Below are 24,641 nucleotides of genomic sequence, written 5' to 3' on the forward strand. Positions count from 1 at the left end.
ATTTTTGCAGCAAGATGTAGGCAGGTGCTACAGACCAAATGTGACAAATGTCAAGAACAAAAAGCCCAATGAATCACAGCGCTAACCATGTTTCCAGCTTAATTAGCCAAACAATTCACACAAAATTGTTCTTTTGTTCGATAAACATACTAATTAGGTAAAAATCAAGGAAAACACCACAAATAATAAAAACAACAACTTGCTAGGTTTATTGTTTTTATTTAAAGGGATTCGTGAGGTCTGTGTTTTTTCCTGTCAGTAAGTGTACTTGGCCGCAGCTCCCCAGGCCCATGTGCGTAAGGGCACTTGCAGGCGACACGAGGGCAGCCGTTAGGGTGGTTTACATAAAACCAGCACAGTCTTGTTTTTAAAACATCGGGTAAAAGTCTTTTTTTGGCTTCCGCTTTGGTTTTGTTTGATGGCGTTTTCTCATCTTGGCTCCAGTCACGTATAGAAACCCTGGAATTCATGACTGCAAAATAAAGACAATACATGAAGAGAATTAAAACTACACACAGAATTAATGCATTTTAAAGGGTAATTGCAATTGTGTAAACCCCACTTTAATTTTCATTATGTGCACAGATTACATATTACTCCACAGCCCCCTCCTAAACATTACAAAGCAAGGAAACCATGTAATTTCTGAACGCTTGTGGACTGCCTCCTGTAGCTTTACTACTACAGGGCGGCAGCTGGATCGCATAAAGTGAAGGAAATAAGTATTTGATCCACTGCTGATTTTGAATGTTTGCCCACTCACAAAGAAATGATCAGTCTAAAAATCGAATGGTAGGTGTATTGCAACACTGAGACAGAATAGCAACAAAAAAATTCAAAAGAAATGCATGTCTAACAAATTATGCACAGATTTGCATGTTCATGAGGGAAATAAGTATTTGTTCCCCTATCATTCAGCAGGATTTCTGGCTACCGAGTGTCTTTCATACAGGTAACAAGCTGAGATTAGAAGTCTCTTAAAAAGAGTGCTGCTAATCTCATTTTGTTACCTGTATAAAAGACACCTGTCCACAGGAGCAATCAAACAATCAGATTCCAAGCTCTCCACCATGGCAATGACCAAAGAGCTGTCCAAGGATGTCAGGGACATGACTGTAGACCTACACAAGGCTGGAGTGAGCTACAAAACTATCGCCAAGCAGTTTGGTGAGAAGGTGACAACGGTTGGTGCAATCATTCGCAAATGGAAGAAACACAAAACAACTGTCAGAGTCTCCCTAGGTCTGGTGCACCATGCAAGATCTCACCTCGTGGAGTGTCAATGATCATGAGAATAGTGAGGAATCATCCAGAACTACATATGAGGATCTTGTCAATGATCTCCAGGCAGCTGGGACCACAGTCACCAAGAAAACAATTGGTAACACACTACGCCGACAAGGAATGAAATCCTGTAGAGCCCGTAAGGTCCCCCTGCTCAAGAAAGCACATGTCCAGGCCCGCCTGAAGTTTGCCACTGAACATCTGAATGATGCAGAGGAGGACTGGTTCAAAGTGTTGTGGTCAGATGAGACCAAAATCGAGCTCTTTGGCATCAACTCAACTCGCCGTGTTTGGAAGAGGAGGAATGCTGCCTATGATCCAAAGAACACCATACCAACTGTCAAACATGGTGGTGGAAACATTCTGCTTTGGGGGTGTTTTTCTGCTAAGGGGACAGGACAACTGCACCGCATCAAAGGGACGATGGACTGGACAATGTACTGGGTGAGAACCTTCTTCCCTCAGCCAGGGCACTGAAAATGGGTCGTGGATGGGTGTTCCAGCATGACAATGACCCAAAACACACGGCCAAGGCAACAAAGGAGTGGCTCAAGAAGAAGCACATTAAGGTCTCCAGACCTTAATCCTTTTTAAAATCTGTGGAGGGAGCTGAAAGTTCGAGTTGCCAAATGTCAGCCACTAAACCTTAATGACTTGGAGAGGATCTGCCTAGAGGAGTGGGCCAAAGTCCCTCCTGAGATGTGTACAAACCTGGTGGCTAACTACAGGAAACGTCTGACCTCTGTGATTGCCAACAAGTGATTTGCTGTACCAAGTCATGTTTTGTGAAGGGGATCAAGTACTTATTTCCCTCATGAACATGCAAATCAGTGCATCATTTGTTAGATGTGCATTTCTTTTGAATTTTTTGTTGCTCCTCTGTCTCTCAGTGTTACAATACACCGACCATTCGATTTTTAGACTGATCATTTCTTTGTGAGTGGGCAAACATTCAAAATCAGCAGGGGATCAAATACTTATTCCCTTCACTGTATGTTTACGTGATCCAGCATTTCTGGGTAGGGGGGTGTCCCGGCTGTGCTGTGATTCATTACAGCACAAGCCGATCACCGATCAATTGAGTGAATGACAAAACAGAGCTCTTTGTTGACTTCCACAGAGCTATGTACGGACAGCAGCAATTTGATGATTTTTTTCTCCTTGCAAAGCAGTACATAAAAACAGGCACACCGCTTAGTAAATGAAGCACATACTACACACAGTAAACAATGTTAGACACACAGTTAACCCTTTGATTGCCTCTAGATGTTAACACCTTCCCAGCCAGTGTCATTAGTACAGTGACCGTGTATAGTATTAGCACTGATCCCTGTATTGGTGTCACTGGAGGTGTCAATGACAGTCAGTTCACACAACGTTTCAGTGTCAGATTGCCCACTGCACTATCACAGTCCCAGTATAATGGCAGGAATACACGGTAAGAAAATCGACCGATTGGTCATCCGGCGACCAATCGGCAATCGTTGATCGAAACTGTAGCCCACATTAACCAATCGAAAAAAAATCGTTCATCGAGCAATACGTAGTGTTGACATCTTCCATACAAATGGAAGTGATGCAGTGTGCGTGTGACCTTGTAGCCAAGCCCTTCCACCCAGAACGAGCGATTGGACATAAATCCTTGGAATTAATTGGATTACATTGGATTTATGAATCCTTGAACATCTGGACATAATTGGATTTATGGATCCTTGGTTATAAATATCTGGGTCATCTTCTGTTTCTGCTCATAAGTGATAGCGTTTGATAGATTTTTTTCGGACGACTGTCAGACCACTGCATAGAAAATCGGTTGTTCGCATGCGAAATGACAACATTTTTCACTTTTCAACCGGATTTTTTCGTTCAAAATATCGTTATTAGTAACAACATCCTGCTCATCAACGAAGATAAAATTGGTAGATCATTTGACCAAATAAATTTTTCTAATTTCTTACCATGTATTCCTGGCTTTAGTCTCTGATCACCGCGATTACTAGTATGAAAAATAAATAAAAATTCCAGTATATATCCCATAGTTTGTACACGATATATCCCATAGTTTGTGCACGCTGTAACTTTCATGCAAACCAATTTACACTTCTTGGGATTTTTTTTAACTAAGAATATGTAGCAGAATACTTTTTTGGCCTAAATTTCTGAAAAAAGTTGATTTAATTTTTGTTATCGGATATGTTTTATAGCAGAAAGTAAAAAATTATTTTTATTGCAACATTTTTTGTGTTTTTTGTTTATATAATAAAAAACCCAGTGATTATCAAATTACACCAAAAGATAGCTCTGTGTCAAAAATTATAGCAGTTTCATTTGGGTACAATGTTGCATGACTGTGCAATTGCCAGTTAAAATAGAGCAGTGCCGAATAGTAAAACATGGCCTGGTCATTAAGGTGGCAAAATCTTAAAAAAAAAGCTTAAAGCGGAGTTCCACCTGAAAAAAAAAGTCAGCAGCTACAAAAACTGTAGCTGCTGACTATTACCTGTCACTTACCTGTCCCTCGGTCCAGCGGTGTTCTCACAACAGCTGCTTTCACTGACCGTCTTCTCTCCCTGGCGCCAGCATCTTCAGTGTGGGCACCCGGCTGTGAGAGCTTGCGGCTTCATAGCCGAGTGCCCACTGCGCATGTGCGAGAAGCGCTGCTCTTTGTGAATGGTCCCGTAGTCTTCTGGGACCTGTCACGTGTCCCAGAAGACTATGGGGGGGGAGGACAACTTCCGTTTCCGATCATCTGAGCAATTGCAGCGGAAGTGGGAGCGGGTACCTGAAAATTTGGGTACCCACTCCCCAAAGGTGCCAATCCTTAATGGGGAGCGGGGGACAAAGGCTTAAAGTGGAACTTCCCCTTTTGGGTGGAGCTCCGCTTTAAGTGGTTAAGCAAGTAGAAAGCACCTAATGTAAGCAGCATTTTGTACATTCCTTTTTCAGTTATGCTATGTTAATGAGAACGTGTAACAAATATAAAGCAAATGTTATCCCAATTTGACTGCAAAAGTGGAAATGCACTTTAAGTAAAATTGAATAACATATTAAAACAGCTGTGCCATGTGTCAGGTCCAGGCATTTTGCAGGTTTATGCATTTCTCTCACCAATGTAGCTCAGACACCAAATTTTGGCCCTGATCCAGGTGCGATTTTACCCACGCATTTTGTCACGATTCCAAATTGTCTCTATGTGAAAGGGTCCTTACTGTTCAAGAATCTATTCAACTGCACCTTAGTGACTTATTGATGTAAAACTGAGCGACATATTTTTATTATCTTTTTTGAAAACAAAAAAACCTATTGAAACAGGAATGCATTCTAGATCTGGAGTATTAGGGCTCATACACACGTGCTTTGTACTTTGAAAAGCAGTCTGCGTTTGGATTGCTCTTCAGAGAGTATTTAACAGTTGGTGAGGATTGCTTTCACCACTCGAACTCTGCACTAGCATGCCGCAACCGAATGTGCTGCACGATGAAGAGCAGCCCCATTCATTTGAATAGGTCGCGCTTGGCAGGTGCCACGCTTGCCAAACATGACAGTGGGCATAATTCCTGCTGCAGCCATGACGCAAAGCATCTGCTTCTGTAGCTAAGGGAGGAGAGGTGGGGGCAGTATAACTAGGGATCAACCATGGGGTTTCACTGCCCCCCAACCTCCCGTGTAAACGAGTCCTTAGAGTAGCTGCAGGCTGTGGAGAGAACTCTTCATGATTCATCTTTCACTCACAGCCATTCATATCAGACACCTCAGCTGCCCCACCCGTTAAGGAAATCACTACAATGATAAAAATCAGGCACCTGAAGGATACGTTTACCTTTGGAACATATTACATGTCCCAGCGGTATGTACTTTTAATTATAAATCCACATTTTTTTCTGCAAAAATATATGCATTTATAATGTTTTTCTGAAAAGGTGAACATAGCCTTTAAAGCAAAACTCCAGCCAAAAAAGGATAAAAAATGAATAGCCCATTGAATTAATTGAAGCTGAATATTCTAGCAGCTTTTGTTAGAGTTTACATCCACAGTACTTTTCTTCCTGCCACTAGATGTCCTCAATTTGATGTCTAGAACTATTCAACCTACTTCCTCTAAGGCCCACGGGTGTCAAACTGGCGGCCCTCCAGCTGTTGCCAAACTATAAGTCCCATGAGGCATTGCAAGAATGACAGTTACAAGCATGACTCCAAAAGGCAAAAGGCATGATGGGAGGGCCGCCAGTTTGACCCCCCTGCATCTAAGCCTAGGTTGTCCTGGACCCACTCCAGCCTGTCATTGGACAGTAAAACAACAGTCAGCACAATTAGCCTCTCTATCGCTCTGCTCTTTTCTCCAATTTGCATGCTTCTTGTTAGCAAATAAACCGATTGGCTCCTTGCACTTCTAATTTATCTCACACTCCAGTTCTGCTGTACAGGAACTGTTAGGGGAAGAGGATACCAGGCTTAATTTAGGTACTTACAGTGTTCTTCCTTAAAGCCTCCCAAATCCAATCACAATTGAATCCCAAACCAGTTCTGACAGGTAAAGTTTTGGCACTTCTAGGTAGTGTCAGAACATGGAGCTAAATCCCACCGTTAACACAAAACTATTGGCAATTCATTATTTTCAAGCCCTTCAGTTTGAGAACAATCGTATACAGTGAAGGAAATAAGTATTTGATCCTCTGCTGATTTTGAATGTTTACCCACTCACAAAGAAATGATCAGTCTAAAAATCGAATGGTAGGTGTATTGTAACACTGAGAGGCAGTGTTGTCACCATCAGCTGCAAGTCTCATACCAATGATTGGGAACCAGGAGGCCAGCTCTCAAGCTCATGACCTCTGTGATAGCCTGTGATTGGCCCGAGACAGATAGAGCTTTATTTTTGGTTTTTATTTTTTGCTAAATAAATAGAGACCAAACATTTTGAAAAAACAAATAAGTCTTTCTTAGTTTGTTATAACATTTCGCAAATAAGCAATTTTTCTTCTTCACTGATCTGCACTGTTCTTTACAACAAGATTCTGTTGAAGTGAAATCTGGACATGTCCAATTACAGCATCTCAGAAGAAGAGTTGTTGAAGCTATAGGACTGGAAAGGGTTACTAAAGGATTTCGAGATCCAACAGTCCACAGTCAGGCAGCCAGTTTGCCAACACAGTGCTATTCTCTTTTTATGTGGGCGTCTTACAAAGATCAAAGTACACCATACAATCCTCAAAAAATGATACAGAATCCTAGGGTAACATGTAAGGAACTATGGAGAAAAATCATATAGCATCTATGGGAAAAAAAAAAGGTGTGCAAAAGGTGGATATGATGAGGGAAATCACCATTTAAAAAATGTCTCAACCTAGCTAAACCATTAGATCTTTTTTTGGTTAAATATACTTCTCCCCATTATGTTTGCAGATAACGACACAGCAACACCGTCATCAAAACTTAATCCTGGCTGTACAGTGTATTGAACAGATTAGAAGGTGGGTCTGCTTTGTTGCCTCAGGGACTGTACATCTTGCAGTCTTTGAGGAACCAATTAATTACAATACATTTGAGGCAAATCTTTAGCAGAATGTCAGAGCTTCTGTAAGCAATCTAAAACAGAAAAGGAGATGAATTTTGAAAATACTTACTGTCCACATAGTGACCCAAAAAGAAGAAATTTTGTGCTTTAACCTCCCTGGTGGTATTCCCAAGTGTAGCTCAGGGTAAAGTTTCAGTACCACAAGCGGTAACTCCGAGCTACACTCGGACTAACCATGCGGCGCTGCTCCGGGATCTGTTCTTCTCTTACCTTGTCCTGCGCTCCCACGATGTCCCTCCTGCAGTGTCCCCTGTAATGTCCTCCGGCGGATGCCGGCATCTGTCTTCTGGGTTCTGTCCCCTGCAACGTCAGGACGTACGGGGGACGGAACGGAAGGAAATTTGAAAATGACAAAAAGTAACATTCACTAAATTCACTAAAATCACATAGTAAAACATTACTGTATCAAACCATTTCACATACATTTTGTCCCGAGTGCTTTGTCCTGTGCCCTGCCTACATTTTTACTGTTCTTTCTGCCTGGAAACTGAGAAACGTCCATGGCATCCAAAAAGCGTCCCTTTAGGTCAAAATCGGTTTTAGATCGGCTAGAGAACAGCGATAGTAAATCAGAACCACTTGCAGAATTGAGTGATAATGATTTGTGGGGAAATTCGTCATCAGACACTGAAAATGATTTTGCGACTTTGCTCAGTGATGTGCAAACTTGGCGCTATATTTCAAATTTCAGTGTTTTTGGTTTGATTAGATTATTGAATTAAATTTATTATATTATTTTTTATGATTATTTATTAAATTATAATTTATGATTTCGGGTTTCAAATTTTAACATACCCGGGATATTTACTAGACTCTTGTTCGGACAGATTTCAGTGAGTTATTCATAAAAATTATAGGCCTACAATAAAAAATATACATATTTCCATGCAAAAAAAATCCACTGCTTTCAGCACAGAAATATGGACATAATCAGACTGCTAGGGAGGTTAAAATTATAAAGTCCCGACATCAATCCCACTGAAATACTAGGGAATGATCCAAAAGCAGAATTTTTAAGCAAAATCTCCCCAAAATGAACTGAAACAGATCTGTATGAAGGACTAGGCCAAACCGTCTGCTTACTTCTGCACATACTATATCTTATCAGCACCTACAAAAGTTCTTAGTTTAAAGTAGTATGAATACAGAAGGGCCAAGACAGTTGAAATGTAATTAATGTAAATTTACATAATTATTTTAATAAAGAACTTAATTGTTTAAGCTATTTTTTCAATAAAGACATTGAAATGCAAAGTGTCCTTTGTGGTCTTGTTGAAAATGTTTTGTTTAATATAATTAGTGATGCGCAAATAATTTACAAAATAGGATTTTTGACTTACCCCAAAAAATCTTTTTCTTGGAGTACATTACAGGACACAGGGTCAGTCTTGAGCTAGCCATACATGGATCGACATTCAGCCAGTTCAGCAGGGACCAGTCAAATTTACATCCACGAGTAACCACTGCAGTTGAACAGAAGTTGATCTACTGATCGAATTCTGTTCAACTGTCCTGTTCCAACTGTTGGATAAAAGCTGTAGGCAATAGGTTGCAGTGCTGATCTGTGTATTCTGACAGCGGGGGAGTCTTTCTGCTGTCACAATACAATATCACAGTGGGGAGGATGGGGGAATTGCTTCCGTTTTTTTACATTCAGCCTGCTGGGGAAGCAATTACTGACCTGGCAAATCCCATTTAGAATTTATGAATGCAAAGGAAAGCTTTGAGGATCTTTAGATCAAGCATAGAGTGAATGCCTCTATTTGCTTAGGGGATGGTGAATAGGTTTTCAGTAGGAATTCTGAAACCTTTCCTCCTCTGGAGCAGAGACAATGACCGCCTAAGAGAGAAGCTGCTGAACAGATAAATGAAGATCTGATAGTCTTTGCAAGAGGCTGGCAGATTTGACAGTATAAAGTGAGGTGGAAGCAGAACAAAATGCTGAACGTCTTGGATCCAAGCATCTTAGATGTCTTTATACCAGATGGTTGAGAATGCCAACAGGCTTCCCCGGAGGACTTTTTACCAACATGGTGGGTTTGGAGGTCCAGCTTTTATGATGGGACTGCATCTCAGGATTAGACTTGGGTACCGAAGCACAAAAAAAAACAAAAATAAAAAATTGCCTCTGGCTCGAGATAAAATGGTATCCCTAAACTTGGAGAGATGTCAATGGATTGCGTCTCGTCCAGTGCTGAACCCTGGAATACAACTCTCCAGCTCAGGAAGCACAGATGCAGCCAGAGGAAAATCATAGATGGTGTGAATGGGCCATTAATCACTTGCCGTCCCGCCCTATAGCAGATTTACTGCTACAGGGCGGATGTTCTGTACAAAATCACGTATATAAAATACATGATTGCCACTGGGGGGGGGGGGCAAGCGACTGCCGCCAGAGCACCACTTCTGCTGTAACTGGACACAGCAGAAGCTGATCAACAGCAGTACAATTAGCAGTTAAAGTAACACAGTGCCGTATCGCAAAAAATGGCTTGGTCATGAAGGAGGGTACATCTTCCTGAGGTCAAGTGGTTAAAGTTAGACATTTTTTAACTTAAAGTGGTTGTAAACCTCAGACATGAAATATGAACAAAGCAAATACCTTTATAGTGTGTGCCTGTCTCAATCCAGAGCACTAAGTGTCATTTATGTCTGCTGCCTTGTTCCTCTGTTATCAGCATAAGTCACTTTTGAATAATTTTCCTGACACCAAGATAAAATGTAGACATGGGGAGGGCACAGCCCCCAGTTTTTCAGAGCTGAGAGATCCTGTGTAAATTCTGCACTTTGAAAAGATGTAGGGGAAAGATGACAGTAGATAAACAGGTACAACTTATGTAGGAGGATGTGTTTCATCTCTGTGCATCACCTGAGGCCAGTCCCTTTACTGGGTATATGTAAGGGTTTACAACCACTTTAATGCATTCCCTGCATTAAGGTAAAAAATGTCCCAGTATTTGTATGCTCACTCCCCCACCAAATACTTACCTCGCTTGATCCAGCGGTGTGTTTGTAGCCACTCCTGATTCTCCCTCCCTGCATTCACAGGACGGAGGCAGTTGGCTCCTGCTGCTGCCAATCAGATCCTGTGAGGGAGCGGGAGGGGCGCAGGGCTGACTCTCACTGTGTGTGTCAGTAATCACACACAGCCCAAGCTCACTTGGGAGTGAGCGAGCAGGTCCGCCCCCATAGGAAATGGTTTTCTATGGTCGTGCACAAAGTAGAGGAGAAACTGAGAGCACCGGCGAGAGACCCCAGAGGAGGGGCATCGTGGACACTCTGTGCAACACCATTGCAAAGGGCAGGTAAGTATTACATGTTTATTTATTGTTTTAACATTTGACTACAGCAGATTTAAATGTTACTATGTGCACCACCAATGTACACAAGCCTTTGTCTACAGTGCTGTGAAAAGTATTTGCCCCCCCTCCTGATTTTTTTTGCATGATTTAATTTATTAAAAGGGGAAAAGCTGTCCAAACCTGCCAGGCCCTCTGTGAAAAAGTAATTACCACCCCCCTCTTTTTTTTTTTTTTTGCTAAATAATGAATGAGCTGAGATTAACCATATTTTTGCAAAGCTGAGTTACATTTCACTTGCCACACCCAGGCCTGATTACTGCCAGACCAAGGGAATTATGAAATCATTTAGAAGCTAGAAGCTGTCTGACAAAGTGAAGATAAAAGATCTCTAAAAGCAACACATCATGCCACAATCTAAAGAAATTCGAAAACAGAGGAAGAAACAAAGTAATTGACATGTATCACTCTGGAAAGGGTTACAAAGCTATTTCTAAGGCTCCGGGACTTCCGCAAACCACGGTGAGAGCCATTATCCACGAATGGAGAAAACTTGGAACAGTGGTGAACCTTCCCAGGAGTGGCCGGCCTACCAAAATTACTCCAAGTACACGACGACGACATGGTCATAAAAGAACCCTGAACATCCTAAAGAACTGCAGGCCTCAGTTGAAGAGTAACTCCACTTTTGTTGAGTAAAGAAACATTACCCCCTGGGTGATCTATGTACATTACAAGGATTTTAACAAACTTTGTTGCAGAGTCCTACCAGGGATGTTGAATCTGTTTTGCCAGACGCCCGGTACATGTAGTTCCGGGCGTCGGGCAGGTAGTTTTTTGAACCTTTAGCCCTGCTGCACAATTGCTTCCGCACAGCCCACAGTGCCAGTCTCTGCTGCCTCCCCCCCCCTGCTCCCTGCTTGCCAAGTCTCCCGGGCTCCGCCTGCTCGTCTGCGGGCCTGGGACTGGCTCAGTGTGCGCTGGCATCTAGAGGAGAGGCAGGAGAGCGAACACATCCGCTGTCCTCCCCTTATTGTCCTGACCCAAAATGCCATTTGACATAACTTCCTGGTCCCCATACACAATTTTCTGCCCATTGAGGCCAGGAAAGAATGTAAAGCAGTGTGATGTACACTGCATTACATTCAGGGGAGTCTTTTAGACCCTGCATGTCTCATTAAAAAAGAACCTGTCACCAAACAACTATCACATAAGGGACTTTTTGTCCCTATGTGATAAAAAAAAAAAAAAAAAAAAGGCAAGTAGAAAAATTTTTTTTTTAATAGCAAAAAAAATCAAAGTTGTATCCAAGCACACAACATCCCCTCAAAACATCCTGATTATCCCAACAACTTATGGGCAAATATTCTGTGAACTGATGAGACAAAAGTTTAATTTTTTGGAATGTGTGCGTCCCGTTACAGCCGACGTAAAACTAACACAGCATTTCATAAAAAGAACATCATACCAACAGTCAAACACGGTGGTGGTAGTGTGATGGTCTGGGGCTGCTTTGCAGCGTGAGGACCTGGACGACTTGCCGTAAATGATGGAACCATTAACTCTACATTCTACCAGAAAATCCTGAAGGAAAATGTCTGGCCATCAGTCCGTGACCTCAAACTCAAGCGCACTCCAGTTAGGCAGCAGGGGGTTTAGGTGGCAATTACTTTTTCACATAGGGCCAGGCAGGTTTGGACATCTTTTTTCCCCTTAATAAATGAAATTATAATTTAAAAACTGCATTTTGCATTTACTCTGGTTATTTGTGTAATATTAACATTTGTTTGATAATCTGAATCCTTTAGCAATATGCAAAAAAAAAGAAAAAAATATCAGGAAAGGGGCAAAATCCTTTTTTCACCTTTTTCTGCTGCAAAGACTTTTGAAAAAGAGGGCACAAAAAGACTGTTCTGAACCTTACCAAGGGCCATCCTAAACTACAGGTCTGATACAGTGTGCAGCTGTCTGACTGCTATGTACTCCTCTAGGTGCTTTAACTGCTCCCTTTCCACTTATCAGCTCTCTGAGCTCTCCTCACTGATGTAACTTCAGCTCTCCCCCTGCTTTTCAGAGCTGAGAATTCCTTGTAAATTCTGCACTTTGAATGGATGTAGGGGAAAGATGGCTGCAGATAAACAGGTTCATCTTATATATGAGGGATTTGTTTCATCTGTGTATCACCCGGGGCCAGTCACATCAATGGTGTTTATAATCACTATAAGAGTCCAAATGTTTTCAAAGCTCACCTACCAGCACCTACCCCACATGTGCAAAACAACCAACCAATTTTCCAATTTGCTGACTGTTGGGAAGTTGAACCGTTGGTGTTGAAATTCTTTGGGCATGAGATAAACAGGCATTTCATATATTGCCCTGCAGAAAGTTTGACTACTTCGCATAACTTATGCTGGCCATACAATAAACAATTTTCTGACAATTTGCTGTCCAATTTCTGCCCAATTTCCTTTAGATTTACCTTCAACTATGTAGTGCAAGGGCCTGCCTAATTGGATGCAATTGAAAGTGTTGTTCAGGTTTGACCTCATATTAAATGGTTTTGGTAAATCTAAAGCAAAATTCTCAAGAAAATTGAATAATGTATGGTCAGCCTTCGTAGGTGTGCAGGCCTGATGACAAAATTTTTAAGGGTCTAAGGCTGGCCATACATTATGCAATTTTCTTGAAAATTGCTTTAGATTTACCAAAACCATATAATATGAGGTCAAACCTAAACAACGCTTTCAATTGTATCCAATTAGGCAGGCCCTTGCACTACATAATTGAAAGTAAATCTAAATCTAATCTAAATCCAGCCTAAGGCTGGCCATACACTATACAATTTTCTTTCCAATTTCCTTTAGATTTATCTTAAACTATGTAGAACAAGGACCTAACTGCATACAATTGAAAGTGTTGTTCAGGTTTGATCTCATATTATATGGTTTTTGGTAAGTCTAAAGCAATTTTCCAAAGAGAATTGTATAATGTATGGCCAGCCTTAGACCCTTAAAAATTTTGGCATCAGGCTTGCACACCTACTTGCACGCCTAAGGCTGGCCATACATTATACAATCTTCCTGAGATTTTTGCTTTAGATTTACCAAAAACCATATACTTTGAGGTCAAACCTGAACACTTTCAATTGTATCCAATTAGACAGGCCCTTGCACTACATAATTGAAGGTAAATCTAAAAGGATATCGAGCAGAAATTGGACAGAAAATTGGACAAAAAAATTGGACAGAAAATTGAATAGTGTATGGCCAGCCTAAGGCTAGCCATACATTATACACTTTTCCTGAGATTTTTGCTTTAGATTTACCAAAAAACATATACTATGAGGTCAAACCTAAACAACACTTTCAATTATATCTAATTAGGCAGCCCTTGCACTACATAGTGGAAGGTAAACCTAAAGGAAATTGGGCAGAAAACTGTAAGCAAATTGTATAGCGTATGGCCAGCCTAACTATTCCTCGTGGAACAAACCTTACCAGGAATGTGAGCTGAGGGTACCTTAAAATGCAGACAAGACTACCCCGGTAAAAATAACAGATAAATGTCAAATTATGATACAAAAATGATCATAACGTATAAACATTAAATGTTAAAAACAATCAATACATTTGGTAATTGTTAGAGTGACCACCACCCAGCCAGGGGCTTATTAAGGTTCCCCCCTACACCCAGCATTCCTAGTTTGTTCTCCAACTATACTAACAAACTGAACACTGTCATTCTTCTATTGTTTCACTGGTCAAATGTTGTGGCCCCTCACTCTCCTATTGTAAAAATTCTCGTATTGTAAAAAAAAACTGATAAATGTCAAATTATAATACAAAATTGATCATGACATATTAGCATTGATTATTAAAGGGATGGCAGACTAAGACAGCTTAGAAGAACTGTACTGTCCTTTACGTGAACTAGAGAAAAAGAAGTTGGAGAATTACTGGGCTTAAAGTTTAACAACAGTCAGGAACTCCACCTCTAACACTCGACATCTGAGAAATTATTATGTACTAAGAGACATTTCAAGTATAATCATTTGTATTTACCATTTGCAGTATTGCAGCTCCACACCGAAATCATTCTCTAAAGCTATTTGTTCAAGTTAAAAGACAGATGATATTAAACAAAGGCTGCAGTTTACATAAAAGCAAGAAACTGTAATTCTGTTTTCTCCGAGAGAGGAAATAGTTTTCATTTAGCCTTGGGGTCTGTCTTCCTGGGAGAATGGAGGGAAGCTAAGGTCAGAACAGCAATTTATTCTGACCCACACTTGTATTGAGGGCTTACAAAAGGCAGGAATTAGAATGTTATTTTATATGAACGAAAAAGAAAGAAGGGCAATGAAATGTCTCCACAAGGAAACTAAACATAACAGTACATTGCAATGAAACGTGTCCAGGCAATCTGCTAAATACGCAAATTAAATATAAAAACTGGTTTCATTGCACAAACATTTGTCATTCTGTTCAGCCAGTCTTGTGATCCAAGCACCCTTGCTTGACATTATAGTCTGGTCCTGGACCTCCTGTAAACCATACAGGAGTACAGCAATACAGACTCTGTGCCCATACGTAAAGGAAGAAAGAGCAGACAGCACTGTGAAAAAACAAATCCTTCAATGCTTGGGCTGTCATTCTATATCCGACTAGACTAAGCACTTGTCTTCATGCTAATACTAGTCTAGTCTGGATTCTATATTGTATATAGAATCCAGTTAAAGTGATTGTAAACTGTGATCCTATTACAGTGTCTAAGTAACAGGGCACATTTATTTATTTCAGGTACTTATATAGCGCCATCAATTTACGCAGCGCTTTACATATATATTGTACATTCACATCAGTCCCTAACCCTCAGGGGTGTACAATCTAAGGTCCCTAACTCACATTCATACATACACATACTAGGGCCAATTTAGACAGGAGCCAATTAACCTACCAGCATGTCTTTGGAGTGTGGGAGGAAACCAGAGTACCCGGAGGAAACCCACGCAGGCACAGGGAGAACATGCAAACTCCAGGCAGGTGGTGCTGTGGTTGGGATTTGAACCAACAACCCTAGTACTGCCAGGCGGAAGTGCTAACCATTTAGCCACTGTGCTAGCCATTCATTTACATGTGAACTGTGCTGGGAAATACAGCCTGTTTACAGCCTATTCAGTTTAGGGACACAACTTTCTTTTTTCATCCCTGTATGGCCAAGTTACATGTTTTATAAGGTCGCCTCAGCCTCTTCAGGCCCCCCCACTACTCAGGTCATGCAAAGGAGAGTGGAGCTGTGAGTCAAGGATCCGATCCACCTACCAATGTCTTCGGGTGGATCAGATCTTTGACTGACTGTTCCAATCCACTCTGCACAGCCTGGGAGGCGGGCCTGAAAAAACCTGCGGTGTCATCACAGGACATGTGACCAACTATAACTCAGGTTATAGTGACAGAGAACTATGATATTTCTTTCTAGCACATGCTCCTTTTCTTTAATGTAAGACACAGCTTAATTACATTAAAGACAGGGAGCATGCCACTACCAATGATCTATATGGACTATAGCGTGACTTACTATAACAAGCAGTTTATTCGTAAATAAAAATTATAATTCTTTTTTTAAGTGACACTTTAAAGCTTTTCCTTCAAATTGTATCCTTTTTTAACAACTTCCCGTCCAGCCCATGTACATAAATGGCTGGACGGGAGCAGTGCTGGAGTGGGTAACCGTTTATAAACGTCCTCCCACATTCATTGCCTGTGCAACCTCCCTGGGAGCACGCGCCCCACGATCCGGAACACTGATCGCTGTACGGGAACTCTGTGTGTGTGACTGGCCAATCAGTGATCACATGAATAGTAGTAAGCAAGATATCACTTCCTGACATCATTGCTTACGACTAGTGAAATCTGTGAATGATTACAGATTTCACATGGTACAAGGCTATTCACAACAGCCTTGTACCATGTGACAAGCTATGACCAATCACAGCTCTCACAGTATTTCTCAATGGCTGCAAAAATGCAGCCAGAGAGCAGCAGAAATGATTGCTTTTACAGCCTTTATGGGTGTAAAAGCAATCAGTGTAAAAAAAAGAAAAGAAAAATCCTCATCACCCCCCTCAAGTAGTACAGTGTCACTATGGTGACACTGTACTGCTAGGGTGACAGTATGTTAAAAAACAAAACAAAACATAATATTAAAAAATTAAATAAAAATGTAAAAATTATTTTTTAAAAATTATAATTTTTGCTTATAAACTAATATGGGTTATTTTTTTCAAAATGTTTGGACTTTTTCATTTATATACCTTAGATTGTACACCCCTTGAGGGTTAGGGACTGATGTGAATGTACAATATATATGCAAAGTGCTGCGTAAACCAACGGCGCTATATAAGTACCTGAAATAAATAAATAAATGAATAAATATAGCAAGAGAAATAAAAATCCCAGTGGTGAATAAATACCACCAAAATAGTTTTATCTGTCTCAAGAAAAATGCTAAAAAATGTATATGGTTACAGTGTTGCATGACCGCACAATTGTCATTCAAAGTGTGATAGCACTGAAAGCTGAAAATTGGCCTGGACAGGAATGGGGTGAAAGTGTCCGGACTTGAAGTGGTTAAACTGTTTTATGTCTTTTTGTGTATACAATCTTATTTATCTTATAAAAAAGTAAGTAAACACGTGGAAAGAAATCTGGAGCTCAACCTGCCAGTTGTAAATTTAAATATTAAAGTTTATGAAAATTCAATATTTTATATTCAATCATAAATAAAACATTTGTTTTTCCATATCTGCATGGAGTTTAGCTTAAAATAAAAGTATTATTCTTTGTTCCATGTTACATTAAGGTCTTAACTTACTAACCAACTATAATTAAGATGTTATAAAACAAACTTTCTAGCACAAAAAACTTTTGATGCCCAGGCAAAATCTGAAAAACAGTTCTGCCTTCAATATGAATTGCCTGGTTTAGCTCACTGTTCTGTTTATCCCTATACAGTAGAAAGGAAAGCAGACTTATCCCAGGAGAAAAATCAGACATATCTGAATGTGTATCCCCCCAAAATGCCTTTGCTAATAATGATGGTCTTATCTAGCCAAGAAGAGATGACTTCCCCGTCATTCCTTCTAGGTGAGATATCGGTTTGTCAATGGTTAGAAAGGGACCTTTTTTGAGAAATTGATGAGGATCTTTTCACCAAGTGTCTTGCACTAATTTTCTTTCTCGTTTGTTTTTATCACTTCAAATACCACCTAACTCTCCCACAACCTAACTCCCTAGAGCTATGCATAAATTAATGAGATGTGGCTAAAAGGTAGAGCAGATGGGATGTAACAGCAACCTTCCAAAGTGCACTAACACCTTTAGAACTGCAAACCATGGCAATGTTTGCCTCCTCTACCCTCACCATCCTCCAAACTATATGCTACAAAATGGAGGTTCACTTTTCTAGCTATTACCTTCAAAGACTTGGTGATGGTTTCTGAGCAGTGTCTGTAGGCCTCCACATTCATTCTTCAGTCTCTGTAATATCTCCTTGCCCAGGACATCAGCTACTTCTCGTATTGTAAGACATCCTAATGGAAAAATAAAAAGATAATTATCATTGCTACTTACTGTTTTTTGTTTGATACAATGAAAATTTCACACTTTAGCTTTGTATCTCTCAGAAACCATTCTTCTAAAAAGTGGCATGGTTGAAGTTGTCTTGAAATCATCAAAACCCGATTCTACGATCTCCACATTTACCAACAACTATGTAAAGTAAAAGCCTATCTACAGCTAACCATACACAATCCCATAATCACCTTTAGATACCAGTGAGTATGTAGTGCAGGTGCCCCTGCCTGATTTTGCACAAACCAAATGGACCATTTCTGTAGGACCACAGTCTTGGTAAACCTAAAGGAGATTTCACAACCAGTTAAAAATTCCAACTCCAGGAATGAAACAAAATCTACCGTTGCAGCAGATCCTTCCCACTGTTTGTTCAGTCTAGGGGTGCAGCAGTACGGTATAACGTATTCCTCACTGCAGCAGGGTCCCTCCGGCAGAAAGTCTCTTCTCTAATTCAACATGAAATGCACCTCATAGCTGTTGGTAAATTAAAAGAACACTAGCAAAAAATGGTGGCATGCTAGGAATAGGAGGAGTTATATCTGGCAGGTCATTGAATTTTTGTTTTCCATTGTCTAAATCCTCAACCTAAATCCTAAACCAACAGTCTCTGAATTTCTGTATCCTCAATGAACAAAAAAGAAAATTGATTTTGCAATATCCTTGTGTTTAGCAAGACTACGCAAGACAAGCAAAGTGGTTGGAAACTTCTGAAATGAAAAATGAATAAAGCATATCCTTCTATAGTGTGTACTCACCTTAGTCCAAAGCACATAGTGTAATTTCTATCTGCTGTCTCCTTTATCTATCTTACAGATTATGCTAAATCCAAAAAAATCCAGAGGGACGGGAGCTCCAGCACACACCCTGTGTTAGACAGCCTCAGCTGTACTTGTTTCCCTATGAGAGTAGGTGTGTGTGTGGTGTTCATTCTCTCCACTCAGGTCTCAGAATACACTCAGCTCCCTGCTCTATGCCGTGTAAGTTTGCGATGTCAGATCCTCACCACTTGCCTGATGGAGTGGAGACATAGCCTTTGATCTGTGTATTTTAGAAGGCTATAGAGGAGAGAAGGCTGCAGATAAACAGGCACAACTTAAGTAGGAGAATTTGTTTTATCTCTTTATCACGAGGCTAGTCACTTCAATGGGTATATGTAAGGGTTTACAGGCACTTTAAGGGAGGAGCTACAGTGCAGTGACGTCACGCCGCCGCCGACACCACGTGGGTCCCGGCGGCCATCTTGAATTATCTGAGTCACGTCTAAAGGAGGAAAGAGCCATGCTTGATAACTGGGTGAGCAGAGCACGGGAATAGACCAGACCACATTCCAGAGGGTTTCCTGGATTCAAACCTTAAGAAGGGTTATCTCTTACATGCGCATATTGATTGCACATCTGGTGAGTGTGCAGTCTTATATCAGTTTTGGATATCACCACATTTATATTCATCATAAGAGATCCTCCTCTCAACACTCAACCCACTGGGATATTGTGGACTGGGCACTCACTAATATTTCTGATTGGTCACGACACAGTGACATGTATTTATGTGTGGACTTTACTCTTTACACTTTTATGTGTTTTGCACCATAGTGTGTTATTAACAATAATTTATGCACACTGAGACACGTGTTTTTACAGCGTCTTTAGCATTTTATTCATTTGTATTTTATGAATTATTTATGATCCCATAGCGCTGCACCCCGTTTATATATTGGTTTTTGAGGTTGTTTTGGTACCTTTGGTGCTCAGCGGCTCTAGCAACTTTTAGCGCTCACTTATCCATTACTTGTGAGGCACTTTAAGGCTACTTTCACACTGATCCATAGCAAAAACGCAGTAAAAATGCGTATGTGGCTAGCAGTGTGTTTTTCAAAGGACATGCGACTCAAAAACCGCATAAAAATCAAATCTGCAGTTGTGTTTTTGATGCTTTTGTGAAACATTTTCTATGGATTTCAATGAGGCACGATTTGCTGCGTTCTTTACCACAGCAAACCTGTACCAAAAATGCATCAAGCAGGATTTTACTAAACACAGCAGACCTGCAGCAGGTCAGTGTGAAGAGTTATATAGATTTACATGGTCAGATGTTTAACACAAAAGCAGAAAAAAAAAAAAAGGAACCGGCGTGAAAGCAGCCTAAACAACCCATTCAATATGTAAGCAATAACAACGACCCTTACACTACATAATTATTGAGAGACCTATAGGACATTGTACAGAGTTTATCGTGTACAGCCAACTTAAAGGACATTGTACAATCAAGATGGAATAAGTTTGGTCAACTTCACAGGCAAGTAAAATTCTACTCTGCTTGACAATGTATTTTTCAGTTTGATTTAAAAATCTACTCCTTTGATTCACCTTTCATATTTTCTACATCTCCTTCCAAGCCCCTCACTCTCACTACATGGATTCACTTATTTCTATTATGGAGGATGCAGTAAGGACAGTGGGACACCCTTGCTTAGCTTAGTACTGGTCACAGAGGCGGGACACTGAGAAGGTGTGGTCGGGTGGAGCCTAAAAGCGCACTACTTTCTAGGGCAGAAGGTAGATGAGCAGTTTCTTGGTTAATGGCCTTTCATGGAGGACGAAACAAAATATATTGGTTTTTTCAAGAATGCATGTTGTCGTTTGGGCCTGTAACAGGTTTTTCTTTTAAAGCGTTTAGTTTTTTTTTTCTCCTTTAGGACAGATGGAAAATATTTTATATTTAATAAAAAGATCTCAATCTGCTAAAGGAAGAGACTCCAAATCCATGTATCCGTTGCTCTTGGGTATAAACATATCAGTTAAGTGGGCTTCATATTTGTTATGAAGAATTCATCACTGACAGAGAAAACACATTTTTAATACAAACATACTTAATTCTCAGATTGTTATTTTGCACTGTGCTCTTTTTAACCACCGCACTATAGTACAATGATGGGCGCAAGGTGGTTCTCTCGTTCTGTTAGGATGTCATACCATTCTCACTGCGCATGTGCGGCTCAGGGAGCGCGCAGCGCGGTGATCGCCGGTCTGCTGTGTCCCTCGGACACAGCGGATCACGGAAAGAGCCGAAGAGGTCGACTCGGTCATGTGATCAGCTGTGTCCAATCACAGCTGATCACATATAAACACGGAAATGCCGGTCATCGGCATTTCTCTCCTCTCGAGCGGTTACGCTGACAGCTCGAGAGGAGAGGAGAGTCGGTAATCGGACATGTACACTGATCATCAGGGCACTGATGATCAGTGTGCCCTGATGATCAGTGTGGCCCCAGAAGTGCCACCTGTCAGTGCCCATCAGTGCCACGTGCCAGTGCCCATCAGTGCCACATATCAGTGCATACCAGTGCACATCAATGCCACATATCAGTGCCCATCTGAGCTGCCTTTCAATGTCACCCATCAGTGCCAGTCAGTGCCACCTATCAATGCCAATCAGTGCCACCTATCAGTGCTGCCAATCAGTGCCACCTATCAGTGCCAGTCAGTGCTGCCTATCAGTGCCAGTCAAACTCCTTCTGTATTCAGATTATGTCGTGTCCTAAAATTAAATACATCCATATAGGATATATTGAAAAACAATAGAATTAAAAAAGGCAGCAAATAAGTGAATATAAAAATACCCAGCTGTAAACATAGTGTATCAAAATCAACAAATAGAATGACAATGGAAAGTCTGCATTCAGGTGGACAATAAAAAAATAATATATATATATATATATATATATCTCAGCTGCTAGCACTCTGCCTTGATACCCAGCGTAAACACATATAGATACCCAACCAGTGCATCACCCAGAAATCTAAGATAGAATTATAGTAAAAACTAGGAATAAATAAATGGAAAATTGGGTATCTGGCGCACTCCAAGACGGGGTTAAAATGGTACATGCGGCAAAAGTGAATAAATGTAGACTTAAAAGGAAAATATGCATGTCATAATATACATATGTACAAACATATAAATATTAAATTAATAATAAATCATTAAATAATAATGAATATGAGTAATAAAAGTCCTTGTATAAAGTCCTTAAAGGAGTTCTGATGCACCATGGGATGGGGGCAGCCAGCCAATGACGAGCTAGAGAGGTCCTGTGGAAGATCAGGAAGAAAGAGGCGGCGCCCTCTAAGTGCAGTATTAAAGCTCTTCTCAGGCCTGACGGGGGAGTATGCATGCTCTAAACGTGCGCCAATCCCCGCCATCATGTGACCGAAAGTGACATCTTCGTTGCGCTGAGTGAATCCCGGAACTTGGAGGACATGCTGGAAGCCACCAGCATCGCTGCCAGACGCCGGCTCTCCCCACTCGCCTAGAGGCTCCACACTCCTTTATCAAAAGCGGATGCTTTTTAGACAAACAAGACCCTCTTCTTACCTTTGTGAGTGGCCTGTAATATTATACATTTTTACCCATTAAAGAGCTTTTATACTGCACTTAGAGGGTGCCGCCTCTTTCTTCCTAGAAAAAAATAAATGGATATAAATACAGTCTTGTGAAACAATTGAGATTTAACCCCCAATAATCAATAAGAACGTGCATATACAATCTATATCAACATTCCAACTAAACAGTACATATCATAAACCATGGATCATAATGCTATGACAATGTACTAAATTCATAAATCAGAAATAAACAGATAAAAAGAGGAAATTTCATAGAGGTCTGAACTAATTGTAAGCAAAAATCCACAGAGAGCTGAAAGTCCCACAAGCCGAGAGGAAAAGAGAATGGACTCCTCTAACAGCCAACAGTAATCCACTCAGCTGTCATCAGTCTCATGCAAGAATTATCTTGCACATACAACACTCCATGGTCACATGGGCAAGGCTTATCTTGCACATACGACCCTCCATGGTCACATGGGCAAGGCTTATCTTGCACATACGACCCTCCATGGTCACATGTGCAAGGCTGATCTTGCACATACAACCCTCCATGGTCACATGTGCAAGGCTGATCTTGCACATACGACCCTCCATGGTCACATGTGCAAGGCTGATCTTGCACATACGACCCTCCATGGTCACATGTGCAAGGCTGATCTTGCACATACGACCCTCCATGGTCACATGCACATAAAAATGATCGGTCCCTCCCAAGACACACTCTCTATAACCTCCCCTCATCTACAGGAAGCTGAAGCTTTCAGATTCTTTCCACCTGTTCCTAGGCTGTTTTGCTTTCAAAAACCCTCGATTAAACTGCTGAAGCTCAAATTACACATACAGTGGAACGATTCAGAGGAGTGATTTGACAGATCCTGGAAGAGAAGCAATTCCAGGTTTACTGAGAATTAGTAGACTTGGGTTTCTTTGTGAGTGCACTGGACCACTAGGTTGTCAATGACGTCAAGCTTTAATGTAAGGAGCAACATATACAGCAGGTAATATAAGTATTGAACACGTCACCAGTTTTCGCGGTAAATATATTTCTAAAGGTGTTATTGACATGAAGTTTTCACCGCATGTCGGTAACATCCCATGCAATCCAAGCATACAAAGAAACTGAAACAAATAAGTTCAGAAATTAAGTTATGTGTAATAAAATGGAATGACACAGGGAAAATGTATTGAACACAATAACTGAAATTTATTTAATACTTCGTACATTACGAACAAAATCCTTTGTTGGTAATGACAACCAATTGACAGTTTTAAATACTTGTGAGCTATTATAAATGAGGTCTTCAGTGAATTATAGATAATTAATAAATAATTATCTACTAGTGTCATGCGCTTGGTGCGCTGGCACTCACACAGACTCACTTACTAGTGTTAATACAATAATAAAAATATTAATAGTGCCGCGCTCCTATTGCTATATATATTATAAATTCAATCTACTCTCTTTCCAATGAATATATATATTGAAACCTCAGCAAAATCCATAAATCACTATACTTATTGGGTGAAATATAATATATAATCACTGTGACTGGTGAATCAAAAAAAATGGTTGTAAAAGAACCTTAATAAATTAGGCTGATCTCAATCAATTAATAGTAACCAATAAATTGAAATTAGAGTGTGTATAAATACTTGGTGCCACTCATCAATCCATCAATATTGTGCAAAAACATATATTAATATTAATGTGCAAATGCAAACATAATAATACATGAATAAATAAAGAGTCTTTTGAAGTAAGCAAGTTCACCCCAGGAGGGGAACAAGGAGATCCCTATAGAGCTGGTGTAAATACTCACCTATGAGCAGCAGCCTAAGGAGAGAGAGGAGAGTACAGGAGTATCCATAATAGATCTACACTTACCTCGTGGAACATCCTATACATCAGCATTATTCCATCAATCCTGGAAGGATTAAAAGTTTATTTGCCTGAATTTATTTGGGCAAATATTAAGGTGAGCGCATAGGGAGACCACAAGGCACCTGGGGCAAAAGGGAATAAGGAACTCACCTGCACATTGCACTTACTTCAAAAGACTCTTTATTTATTTATTCATGTATTATTATGTTTGCACTTGCACATTAATATTAATATATGTTTTTGCACAATATTGATGGATTGATGAGTGGCACCAAGTATTTATACACACTCTAATTTCAATTTATTGGTTACTATTAATTGATTGATATCAGCCTAATTTATTAAGGTTCTTTTACAACCATTTTTTTTGATTCACCAGTCACAGTGATTATATAATATATTTCACCCAATAAGTATAGCAATTGACAGTTTTCTTGGCTTTGCATTTGGGATCATTGTCTTGCTGAAATATCCACCATTGTTTCATATCATCCTGGTAGATGGCAGCACATTTTTAACAAGAATTTCTTGGTACATTTTTCTATTCATCCTTCCTTCAATGATATGATGTTTGCCAGTAAC

The 24,641-nt window shown here is 40.3% G+C and overlaps 1 protein-coding gene across 2 annotated transcripts in view; it reads right to left on the reverse strand.

Annotated features, from left to right (window-relative positions):
• Nucleotides 1–203: 203 nt before the first annotated feature.
• Nucleotides 204–24,641, reverse strand: part of TRMT44 (tRNA methyltransferase 44 homolog) — an 81,725-nt gene continuing 57,287 nt past the window's right edge. Inside the window, exons 10-12 of one of the 2 annotated variants that reach the window (XM_089691573.1) lie at nt 17,630–17,746; nt 3,243–3,280; nt 334–472 (exon numbers count right to left, since the gene is read on the reverse strand). In XM_089691573.1, the coding sequence (XP_089547699.1) occupies nt 3,258–3,280; nt 17,630–17,746 (140 nt within the window). In that variant the 3' untranslated portion in view covers nt 334–472; nt 3,243–3,257. Of the gene's footprint in view, nt 473–3,242; nt 3,281–17,629; nt 17,747–24,641 lie in introns of both variants that reach the window. The other variant, XM_089691571.1, reaches the window with a different exon arrangement.

The sequence above is a fragment of the Staurois parvus genome, unplaced genomic scaffold (genome assembly GCF_062004578.1).
Source record: "Staurois parvus isolate SC_StPar_1 unplaced genomic scaffold, SC_StPar_1.0 ptg000564l, whole genome shotgun sequence".
In the NCBI taxonomy this organism is placed as follows: domain Eukaryota; kingdom Metazoa; phylum Chordata; class Amphibia; order Anura; family Ranidae; genus Staurois; species Staurois parvus.